This window comes from Gavialis gangeticus, unplaced genomic scaffold (assembly GCF_001723915.1).
Source record: "Gavialis gangeticus isolate Ggan-Ray unplaced genomic scaffold, GavGan_comp1, whole genome shotgun sequence".
In the NCBI taxonomy this organism is placed as follows: Eukaryota; Metazoa; Chordata; order Crocodylia; family Gavialidae; genus Gavialis; species Gavialis gangeticus.
In genome coordinates, this window is record NW_017729026.1 from 12,252,758 (window position 1) to 12,264,087 (window position 11,330).

The 11,330-nt window shown below is 44.3% G+C and overlaps 1 protein-coding gene across 1 annotated transcript in view; it reads left to right on the forward strand.

Moving 5' to 3' along the window:
* LOC109299694 (sporozoite surface protein 2-like) overlaps positions 1-11,330 on the forward strand; it is a 154,025-nt gene that overhangs the window by 58,704 nt on the left and 83,991 nt on the right. Inside the window, exon 15 of the mRNA XM_019520214.1 lies at positions 2,331-2,468. Coding sequence (XP_019375759.1) covers positions 2,331-2,468 — 138 coding nt within the window. The remainder of the gene's footprint in view (positions 1-2,330; positions 2,469-11,330) is intronic.

Genomic DNA, 11,330 nt, shown 5'->3' on the forward strand with positions numbered 1-11,330 from the left:
TGATTGAATCAGCTATTAGATAAAAGCACCAAAAAGCCATGCTGAAGTGCCCCATGCATATAGACACTGTGGAGAGCCAGGGTGAAGTAATGCGTTGCTTCTTCATGTAAAGCGCATATTTTTTGTTTTGATTTGTTTTGTTTTTAACGTCTGTAAGCAGCCTATTATGGTGTGGTGGTTAGGAAGTAGGTATACTCTTATTCTGAAGACTGATGTTTAAATTGCAGAATTATTTGGGCCCAGGGGCCACATAAGGAGTTTTGGTAAGTTCTTGTGGGCCAGGTCAACACCCCCCCCCTGCCACAACAAATCACCAAAACTCTCTCTGTGAGATGGGGCCATGGGTGGACAGGGAGCAGTGTTCAGGAGCTAGGTGGGGCAGGGTCATGGGGTGGCCCTTGCTCTTTTGGGGAGAGGCATGCGTGCATGTGGATGGAAGGGAGCTGGAAACTGGAGCAGCAGCTCCATGTGCTGGGGTAGGAGCCACCCAGCTGTAGCTTCCTCCCGGCCTGGAGCAGGAGCAGGAGGAGGAGCCACCCCAGGAGGTGAGGGGAGCCAAGCAGCAGACACACCAGGAGCAACCTGTCAGAAGCTGTGCACTCTGGCTGGAGCTGGTCCAGTGGGCATGGGCTAGAGTTTAGTGCAGGCTGCCCTGGGTGGGTCCCAGCCCCATGCAGAGCACCAAGGGGGCAACTGCAAGCCAGATCCAATCAATTGGCAGGCACCCCCCTGCAGGCTGGATCCAATCAGTTGGCAGGCCAGATCTGGCCCGCAGGCCATATTTGGCACCCCCCTATACTACAGGATCATTTAGCTTCTCCCAGTGAAAACCCTGGTGCACCTCCAGACTTGCTTTCCCACTGTGGCAATAGAAAACCTTATGTGTGCAAGCAATGAGGGAATCAGCTACAGGAAATGCAAAATTCCATAACTCAGGACTGCACATTATACACCTCAGGATTATAATCTCATTATAGATGATCTCAGGATACATCCTCTCCATAACTTTCTAGCTGGCCCGACTGAATCTAGTACTTTGGGCATAGCTTCAAACAGAAAGTCCCTCTACCCAGTGTATTCTGTTAAAAGATAGGTAGAGCACTTTCTTTGAAAACAGGAGTAATGTGTTTTAATTCCCTTAGTTTAAGGAGGATCTAGAATCCAGGCTGAAACCACCAGGTTACTGAGCAGAAGGTGCTTGGCACCTTCACCAATCCGTTAAACCCCCCAGAAGCAGAACTAAGCATAATGGATTACAAGCAAACAAAGATTTAATATTTCCTATGAGCTACCTGTAAGCATCTCCAAGCTTTTGAAATTGTCCTCCCCTTGTTGTCTGTATACTCCCCTACACACTTAAACTCATTAAAATAAGTTCAGTCTCCTAGGCTGCTACCCCTGAATGAAGGCATTTCCAAGCCCAAACTGAATCTGTCTCAAAATGCATCCCAGAACTCTAAAGTTCCTTAACTGTTTTAAAACCTCTAGGGAAAAAAAAGCAATGTGCAGAACTCCTGGACAGCCTTCCAGGTACTGTCCAGTATAAATGTTAGGTGTTGGAACCTTGCCCAGGCCTCCGACTAATAGGAGTGCTTCCTCCAGTGCTTAAATCCAGCTACCAGTGCTAGTACCTCCTGCCAGTGTTCAGGACATATGGACCACTGTGTTTGCTTGTTGTGCAGAAGTACTGGAAGAAGAGTTCCAAGAGATTTTCCCTCCTTTAAGTCTCAATGTAAAGCTAGTTAAAGACACATTACGTCAATGGATCATATTGCTAGATCTATACTCTTGCCATCACTTTGGAGAAAAGTTATGTGTCCAATACTTAAGCAGCCTTAACACACTTCCTTTATTATCTAAATACTTGAAACCCCAGCCCATGGACTTACATTTGCTTTTTTGCTAGGACATGCAATGCATCCTCTCTCACCTAAGTGTGACTTGTTCTCATTATTACATATGTGATTACAGTAACGATTTGTAAGTACACAGGCTCATTTCTTTGCAAATTCAGCTCAAGTGGATAACATTTTGCTAACATCCTAATAACATCTGGGAACTGGGTATTACAAAAGATCAAAACATGAAAGTCAGGTTATATAATAGAGCTTTCATTACAATATCTTCCTTAGCCATTAGTAATCAAATGGATGAAGATAATGAATAGAAGTTTTCTCCAGATCTATTCATTAGAAATGGACCAGGAGAAAAGAAAGGACAGCAAAGGTGCTTCCTGCTATTGAATTAAATTAATTCTGAACATTGGAGCTCCAGACAGTTAAAAGAGCTAAATTTTCCTCTAAGTTCTTTACAGTGGATTTCTTTAACAGTATCCCTTAATAGCAGGATTGAAATTTCCATTGATATGGAAAAGTTTGTGAACCTATGTAAAACAGAAGATGGATATAAAGAAATGGCTTTAGGATTTGAGAAGATTTTTCTATTAAAAATACTAAAAATTGTACCTTGTAAGTAATAATACCTAACTAGTGTAAGGAGAGCGCCTACTGAAATTTTTATTATGGCAAAACTTCCATAATTTCATTAAAAAAATAGGATCTGTCTTAGGGGATGGTGTGAGTGGTGCCTCCCATTGGTGTCCCTCAGGGAGCAGGCAAGAGAGCAACAGGAGGATGTGGCAAGACTCTGAAGCATCCTCTGCCCTGAGGACTTCATCAGTTCAGTGCTGAAGGAGACCCCTAGGACTGCAGAGGTAGGACTGCCACAGGCAGTCCTAAAGAAAGAACAGGACGTGGACTCCCAGGAAGGTGAAAGTTGGAAGCTTGTGACCTTTAGCAGCAAGCACAAGTCTTCATCTCCACCTGCAGTGGCTTGCACAGAGAACAGATATGGAGTCCTAGCAACAGAGGAGGAAATGTATGTTCCATTGGTGGAAGAGGCCAGGCATCCCCAAGTTTGGAAGGATCAAGACTCCTGTCATCAAAAGGAAGAAATAGGTGATGGCTGGAGGCTCCCTTCTGCGAGGGGGTGGAGGCATCCATCTGTTGGCTTGATCTGCGCTCTCTGGAGGTCAGCTGCTTGCCTGGAGCCTGGATCCAAGATGTCACTGAAGGATTACTGAGACTCATCTGGCCCTCCTACTACTACCCCATGCTGCACATCCACAGGGTGCTAATGATATTGCCAAGGGATGACCCTGAGCAGATCAAAAGTGCCTACAGGGCTCTGGGTGTGGGGGTTCTCTCAATCTTTCTGGTCAGGAGGAAGGGCCTGGGTGGGAGTGGACACATCCTGATGATCAATTCATGGCTGCAGTGATGGTGTCATCACCAGGGCTTTGGCTTCTTTGATCATGGGATGTTGTTCCAGGAAGAAGGATACCTAGGAAGAGATGGGATCTACCTGATGAAGAAAGGGAAGAGGATCTTCACAGACAGGCTCACTAACCTGGTGAGGAGGGCTTTAAACTATGTTCACTGGAATACAGACCAAAGCCCCATGGTAAGTGGAGAGGTGGGTGAAGTAAAGGAAGCACAATCAGGAAGGGGCAAAAGAGGAGGCCTTCCTATTCTTCCTGAGGAAACAGGGCAATTGGCTAGTTACCTTAGGTGTCTGTACATGAATACACAGAGCCTGGGAAACAAGCAGGAAGACTTGGAAGTCCTCACACTGTCATGAAACTATGATGCGATTGGAATAACAGACTTGGTAGGATAGCTCACATGACTGGAGCACTTGGTAGGATTGCTAACATGACAAAGGAGCTAACTTGTGGCCAGTCACTATACCGGCCCGCCCCTCTGTCTAGGGCAGTCTTCCCAGTCTCACCTGTCATGACTTATAATAAACTTGATGTAAAATGCAAGAGGCTGCCCATTTATGCCCCAATGCCTAGGGCATTATACACGGCTTTGACCTACCCTATACTGTGTCCCATGCCTCACAGATGGCATCCACTATGTGGCTTCAGCCCCACACTGGGCCCCAAAGTCTGGTGTTTGGACCCTGACTAGATCCTTCCTAATCAGGCGGACTCAATCACCACTATCATGCAGGACTGTCAGCTCCCTAGACCTCTTTTCCTCTTGGGCATGGCTCCCTTCTTGGACCTTTGGTCACACAGGCCCTGGCCCACCTCCAGGCCAATCAGAACCCCAGGCCCCCTAGCTCTGAGCATCCCTCATGATGATTACTTTAGCCCTTTTGACCATCCTGGTCCTGGCTCCAGCATGACCAGTTAAGGGTTTTGCCTAGGCTCTTGCACTGCTCACCCACTCCCTCTCACATGGGTCCACCTTCTCAGGCCCTTGCCTGTGCCTACTACCATGTAACCCACCAGGATGTGGGGGCTGGGACTGTAAGGCACCCCCTACTTGCCTTTCACTAGGGAGGCAACTGGTGTGGCATTTCCTGGGGACCACCCCACCACGGGCAGACCCAACACACCATCTTACCCTTGTAGGATGTAGTTTTCCATCATTCCCCAGGACCAGGAACATCCTATCAATCCCCATAACTCCTGAGCAGCCACTCAGCTGGGTGACACCCTTCAGCTGCTTGCAGCAAACTGCTGCCTGGATCTAAAATGGAGGCTGCTTAGCCCCCTCCTCCAATCCCAGAGCCCTCCTGTGGTGATGTGACTACCTCATTACCTTGACACACACCTGCTGACTGCCCCAATGCCTGTTCTGGCCCTTAAAGTGGCAGACACAAAAGGTGCTTAGCCACAGATGGGTATCAACTGTTCAGGAAGGATAGGCAAGGGGACAAGAGGAGGAGGAATTGCACTTTATGTAAAAGACCTGCATGATTGCTCAGAGCTCCAGTGTGAAACTGGAGATAGCCCTGTTAAAAGTCTCTGGGTTAGGGTTAGGGGGCAAGCAACAAGGGTGATGTTGTGGTGGGTGTCTGCTGTAGACCACCAGACCAGGAGGATGAAGTGGATGAGGTTTAAACAGTTAGTGGAAGTTTCCTGATCACAGGCCCTGGTTCTCATGGGAGAATTCAGTCACCCTGACATCTTTCAGGAGGACAATACAGCAGAGCACAGGCAATCCAGGACATTTTTGGAGGGTGCTGGGAAACACTTTCTGGTGCAAGTGTTGGCAAAACCAACTAGGGGCCATGTTCTTCTTGAACTGCTGCTCACAAACAGGGAAGAATAGATATGGAACATACAAGTGGATGGCAACTTGGGCAGCAGTGACCATGAGATGACTGAGTTCAGGGGAAAGGAAGGAAGGCAAGCAGCAGAGTAAGAAAAGCAGAAGTTAACTCACTCAGGGAACTGATGGGCAGGATTCCCTGGGAGGCCTGTCTGAAGGGGAAAGGAGTCCAGGAGAGCTGGTTGTACTCGAAATAAACCTTACTCAGGGTGCAGGAACAAACCATCCTGATATGCAGGATGACTAGCAAGTATGGCAGAAGATCAGCTTTGCTTATCAGGGAACTCTTCAGTAAGCTAAAACACAAAACAGAAGCTTAAAGAAGTGGAAATTTGGACAAATGACTAAGGAGGAGTATAAAAGCATTGCTCAGGCATGGAGGGATAAAATTAGGAAGGCCAAAGTGCAGCTGGAGTTGCTGCTAGCAAGGGATGTGAAGGGTAAAAGGAAAGGTTTCTACAAGAGGAATATCAAGGAAAGTTTAGGTCCCTTACTGAAAGGGGAAGGAACCTAGTGGCACATGATGTGGAAAAGGCTGAAGTACTCAATGCCTTTTTTAATCTCAATCTGCACAGGCAAGGTCAGCTTCCAGACTACTGCACCTGGCAGCACAGTTTGGGGAGTATGTGAGCAGCTGACAGTGGCAAAAGAACAGGTTATGTACTATTTTAAAAATCTGGATGTGTACAGCTCCATGGACCTGGATGCAATGCACTCACTGGTGCTGTGGGAGTTGGCAGTTGTGATTTCCGGGAACTACAGCCTCACCTCAGTCCCTGGAAAAATCATGGAGCAGGCCCTCAAGGAATTTATTTCTAAGGACTTGGAGGAGAAGGTGATTAGGAACAGTGAGAATGGATTCACCAAGGACAAGTCATGCCTGACCAACCTGATTGCCTTCTATGAGGAGATGACTGGCTGGTATCAAGTGGAGTGTGGAGATAGGAGATTAGTTTGACATAAGCAGGCAAGGTTCTTTGGGTAGATGTGATATATTTTATTAGACAAACTAAATAGATGGAAAAAAACATTCTTTGCAAGCTTTTGGGCACAAACACCCTTCCTCAGATATAGGGAGACTCTGCTGGTGTTATGTATTTTCCAAAGTAGAAAAGAGACATAATGCATTTAGTTTGACATAATGCATTTAGACTTCCAAAAGGTTACTGGATAATGTCCTGCTCTTAAAGCTGCTAATGAAGATAAGTAATCATGGGGTGAGAGTCAAATTATTGTTGTAGATCAAAAACTGGCAAGGAGATAGAAACAAAAAGTAGGTTTAAATGATAAATTTTCATTGTGGTCTCATAATGTTATGGTAGGTCCTATTTTAATTTACTTATTAATGGGGAAAGTTAACAAATAGTAATGGAGATTACTTGCAGATTCACAAGGTTATTTTTAGTTAGTCAGGACTAGAGAGGCCTGAAGGACTTCAGAGAAACTAAAACAATCTGAATTAATAAGCAAGACTATGACCAGTGAAATTTAGTATAAATACATTTGAATATAGTGCACATTGGAAGGAAAACACTAAAATTCTCATACATCTTTCAGGGTTCAAATTTAATCATGTCAAGAAATCTCAGCCTAAGATCCCAATCTAAGTATCTCTACAGCCATGCCAACATAGTCCACAAGTTAATGTGCAGCTGTAGTCAAGAACACTAGCCAAGTATTAAAATAATACTAATAAAGAACAATTAATATTGTACAAAGAACATTAATGTCTTTATAAAAATCAGGGGTGTAATTATATGTAGAATATTGTAAGATGTTAACACTCTCTCATAAAAGATGGTTCAGCACTATAATAGGTTTAAAAAAAGAATGACAAGAATGGTCAAAAACCTGAAAAATGCTTACATTCACAGGAAGAAAAAAGATTATCTTGTAAAGAAGAAAAGAAGAGTGGACATTGTAAGAGTATTTAAAAGAAAATAATTTATGTTGTCTGCCTGCGCCTCATGCATGACAACAAGGAAATATCCAAGGGAACTTCAAAAGCAATAACAATAAATACTTTTTTTGAGACAAAGTGCAAATTAAACTCATTGGTTCAGGAAGCTAAGGACCTAATAAAATTCATAAAGAGATGTTTGAAGATACCCATTTCCTCATTCCTTTCCTCTACCTGAAAGAGAGAGAGAGAGAGAGAGAGAGAACAGCCAAAAGCTGAGTATTCATAGATTCATAGGTTCATAGATGTAGGGTCAGAGGGGACCTGAGCAAATCATCAAATCTGATCCCTTGCCCTGGGCAGCAATGAATACTGGGGTCATATGACCCCCCACTAAATTAAGCTCATATGACCCCAGTTAGGTAGTTTTCTAGCCTCCTTTTAAAGACCCCTAAGGTAAGGAGCGAGCACCACTTCCCTTGGAAGCTGGTTCCAGGTCCTGGCCACTCTGTCTGTGAAGTAGTGCCTCCTGATATCTAGCCTGAACCTACTCTCAATCAACTTGTGGCCGTTATTCCTTGTTATTCCAGGAGGTGCTCAGGGGAACAGGGTCTCACCCATTCCCCTCTGGTTCCCCCTGGTAAGTTTATAGATGGCCACTAGGTCCCCTCTGAGTACTGTCAGAGTATGTGGGAGTCCCAAGATCAAGTCATCAGTTAGAGCAGTGACTAGAATCTTAGGGCACATCTACTTCAGATTTACTCTTCCAGGCATCCTTAAATAGGCAAAGCTACAGGCCACAGGCTACCTCCCGAACTGGAAATAGTGTAGTCATTTTTGCATGACATTCTAAGCTATATAGCATTGTTACTCAGCAATACTAAGTGTAAGAGGTGGCCACTGCCTAGAAAGGGAAGTGTGCTGGTTTGACAAGCCCAGTCTCCCATAAGCCAGGTGAGTACCTTATCTGCAGGTCCATTGGTGTTTCTATGGTCTCCCTCTTCCACCAGATTTAAACAGTACAAAGAAATATTACATTCCCATGAGAATTTTCATTGTCAATGAACTGGCATTTTCCCAGGTACAAAGAAGGGGACTTTTTTTTCACAAAATTCTTGGTCCGCCCCAAACTTGAATCTAAAATCTGCAGGATGGTGGCCCTAGGTTCTGTAGGATTTTGAATGCTTCATACTCTGTATGAAAGCTTTGTATGCCTGCAGACATGTGGGGAGGCGGCTCCAACACACTGCAATTACAGTGCTTCAGAGCAGACACTCAATTAATTGAGTCTGCTGGAGTCTGCTAATTAGCATGGTCTAGCTAGCATTTCCATCTTGTGTATCAGTGTCCCCATACTTCAGAATGGCAGCAGGGGCACTTCAGCTAAAGCTTCTTCACTGAGCTTTAGTTAAAACACCCCTGCCACCATTTTGAAGCACAGGGATGCTGATACTCCAGATCCTATAGGCACTTTAATTAGAGTGGCTCTCAGAACCACTCTAATGAAAGCAGCCTCCCCCACACCCCTGGAGCTTGTGTAAAAATGCCTTTTGATTCATGGTGATTGTGAAGAATAGGAAAATAAAATATGCATCTTTTCTATCACACTCATAATGTATTAACTTGCACTGTTTGATATTTCCCTCCGCAGAGTAATGATAAGCCTGTAGCAAAGCTTTAGTAAGGGAATGACAGGTTGGTGTCTAGCTAGAGTTATTAAGGTTAAGGATAACTTACCAATGATTTTACTAAATTTTACTTAGTCCTCTTTGAAGGACTGATCTGCTAGGCCTATTCACTTAAGTGTCTCCCAAGTTTTTCTTCCTTAGAATGGTCTTGTCTAGGAAGAATGAATACAGTCAGCAACATCCCTGATAAAGGTTTCACATTCACCAGTTCATCATTTTGCTATATTTAGTGTTCTTCCCTTGTCCTTATATCATGCCCAGAGAAGATTTATTACCAATGTTTACTCTGGAAAAGTAATGTAGGCTTTATCAGTTGTAGACAAAGCTCCTTGGGTCTGTTTATGTTTTTGCTTAAATTTTGTATACAAGTACATTGCTCAACTTCTGAAAAAGCATTGCAAATTATATTTTTGTCCACTTTTTCAGCTTTTCATTGTCATTATAAGCTTAAGTAACAGCATTTGATCTGAGGCAGCAGTAATCAACATGAAGTCTCTTGTACCTCATGAGATCTTAGGGACACATACAGTCTAGCTTCTGGATCATAACTGGGTTTAGGCATATGCTAGGCACTAAACTGCTCAATTCTGTCAAGACTGGGGTAATTCTTAAAGTGCACAGAGCCACAACTCTGGGGGGCTGGAAAAAAGTATGAAAGGAAAGTTCTGATGCAGTTTAGGAGCTTTCAGGAGTAGGCAGCAACCAAACAAGGGTTTTTTCTTATGCAGTTAATGACTTAGGCACATGAATGCCTTCTTAATCCCACTTCATGTATGGAAGTCCCTTTTAGGACCTGGCCCAAAAGTCTTACAACAGGTTTTGTATCTATGGGTATATGTAGATGAAACGGGTTTTTTTAAAAACACCACTTTAATTTAGGACGAAGTAACCCCCCATGTCTTACCTGCCTCTCTGGCGGTGGGGAAGGGAGGGGAGGGGAGGGGAAGGTGAGCTGCCGGTGGGCTGAGTGGTCTTGGGCTAGGGGTGGGGGGTAGTGCTTCCCTGCATGGCAGCAGCAGCCTCTCCCCCAGGTGCCCAGCTCCGGAGATCCCGAGGGCACCGCAGCTGCAGAAGGAAAGACTGAGTCCCTGAGCAGCTCATGCAGGCAAGCAGGTTCCAAGGAAGAAAAAAATTTATCAGGATCGCCTCTTTTTTTTTTTCCTTTGGTGGAGACTGCCTTCCCAGGCTGCAGTCAGGCTGCCTGCACATCCCCTGAGCCACAGAAAGCCTGGTGCTTTGCTCCGCAGCTGTAGGGCAGAAAATTATAACTCCTCAGAGGCGTTTTTGTTTGCTGCGCCCCAAAGTCATTTAAGGCATATTACATCAATGAGTGTGCTACAGCAGTTGGAATTAATGTGCAACATGCCGCTGACACGTGCAAGCACCAACACCATTGAAGTGGTGCAAAAGAATTTAACCTGCTTGAAAGTGTCATGCACACAGGCTCATTGTTTAATCTACACACGCCCTATATGTTTGATCAATTCAGACCTTTAGATTAAGTGTACTTGACACAATGCAGTATCATGCAGGGCACATCTACACGTGCACTTTAATGTGTAGTAGACTATTTTACTGTGTATTAAAGCATCACTTAAAAACCTGTGACATTATGTTAATGTTCACCAAAATAGTCTACTGTGCATTAAGTGTCACTAAAAACCATGTAAATGTGCTACTGCACATTAGCACAGCCTAATGCACAATAATTTAGTACCTCACACTGGAGGGATCTTTTACATGTGCTCTGGGGGTAGAAGGGGGGAAAGCACTTTAATTAGAGCAGCTCCAAAAGCTGCTCTAATTAAAGCACCACCACATCTGTGTCAGTGTCACAGTGCTTAAAAATGGGAACAGAGGTGCTTGAACTAAAGCTTGTCAAATGTGCTTTATTTCAAGTGCCCCCACCACAATTTTTAAGTGCAGGGACACTGATACACAAGAAGCAGGAGGCTGCTGGAGCTCAGCAATTGCGACACTTCAGCAGACTTGATTAATCAAGTCTGCTGATTTATCAATTAATTGAGTCTGCTCTGATGTGCTGGAATTCCAACATGTTGCAGGAGCCTCTGTGCCTGTGTATAGGAGCCTGGAGGTACTAAATTTAATGAGCATTAGAAAAGCTGCATTAATGTGTGTGTAAACGTGCCTGCAGAGAGCCAGATTAGTTAAAAGCTAGCTAGTTCAGGTATCTGAAGCAGTATAATGTCTTAGTTGCCTGAGAAGCAGGACTTGTGTGCCCAGGTGAAGCACTCTGCTATTATGTCTACAGTGGTCCCAGTACTTGAGCTGGCTAATTCAGAATTGCACAGACACACCATTAGTGGTCTTTCAGAAAGCCCAACATGAATGCATTTTTGTGCATTTAATTATCTTAAACCCAAATTGTTGCCATAATTTGGGGCCCTAAGAACACTTGTGTCTAGTGGTATTAAATTTGTTTTAAGTTACTGTCCAAAGCACAGTATTTTCTAAACTATATGGTGTTTCAGAGACCCTCCCCCCCCTCTTTTTTGTCTCTTCTTTCCATTTTACCATCCTTTTAAGTTACTATTTTGAAAAGTGCCTTGTGTGCCTTTTCTTGGAGTATAAATGAAAGACAGCAAAGATCATTTG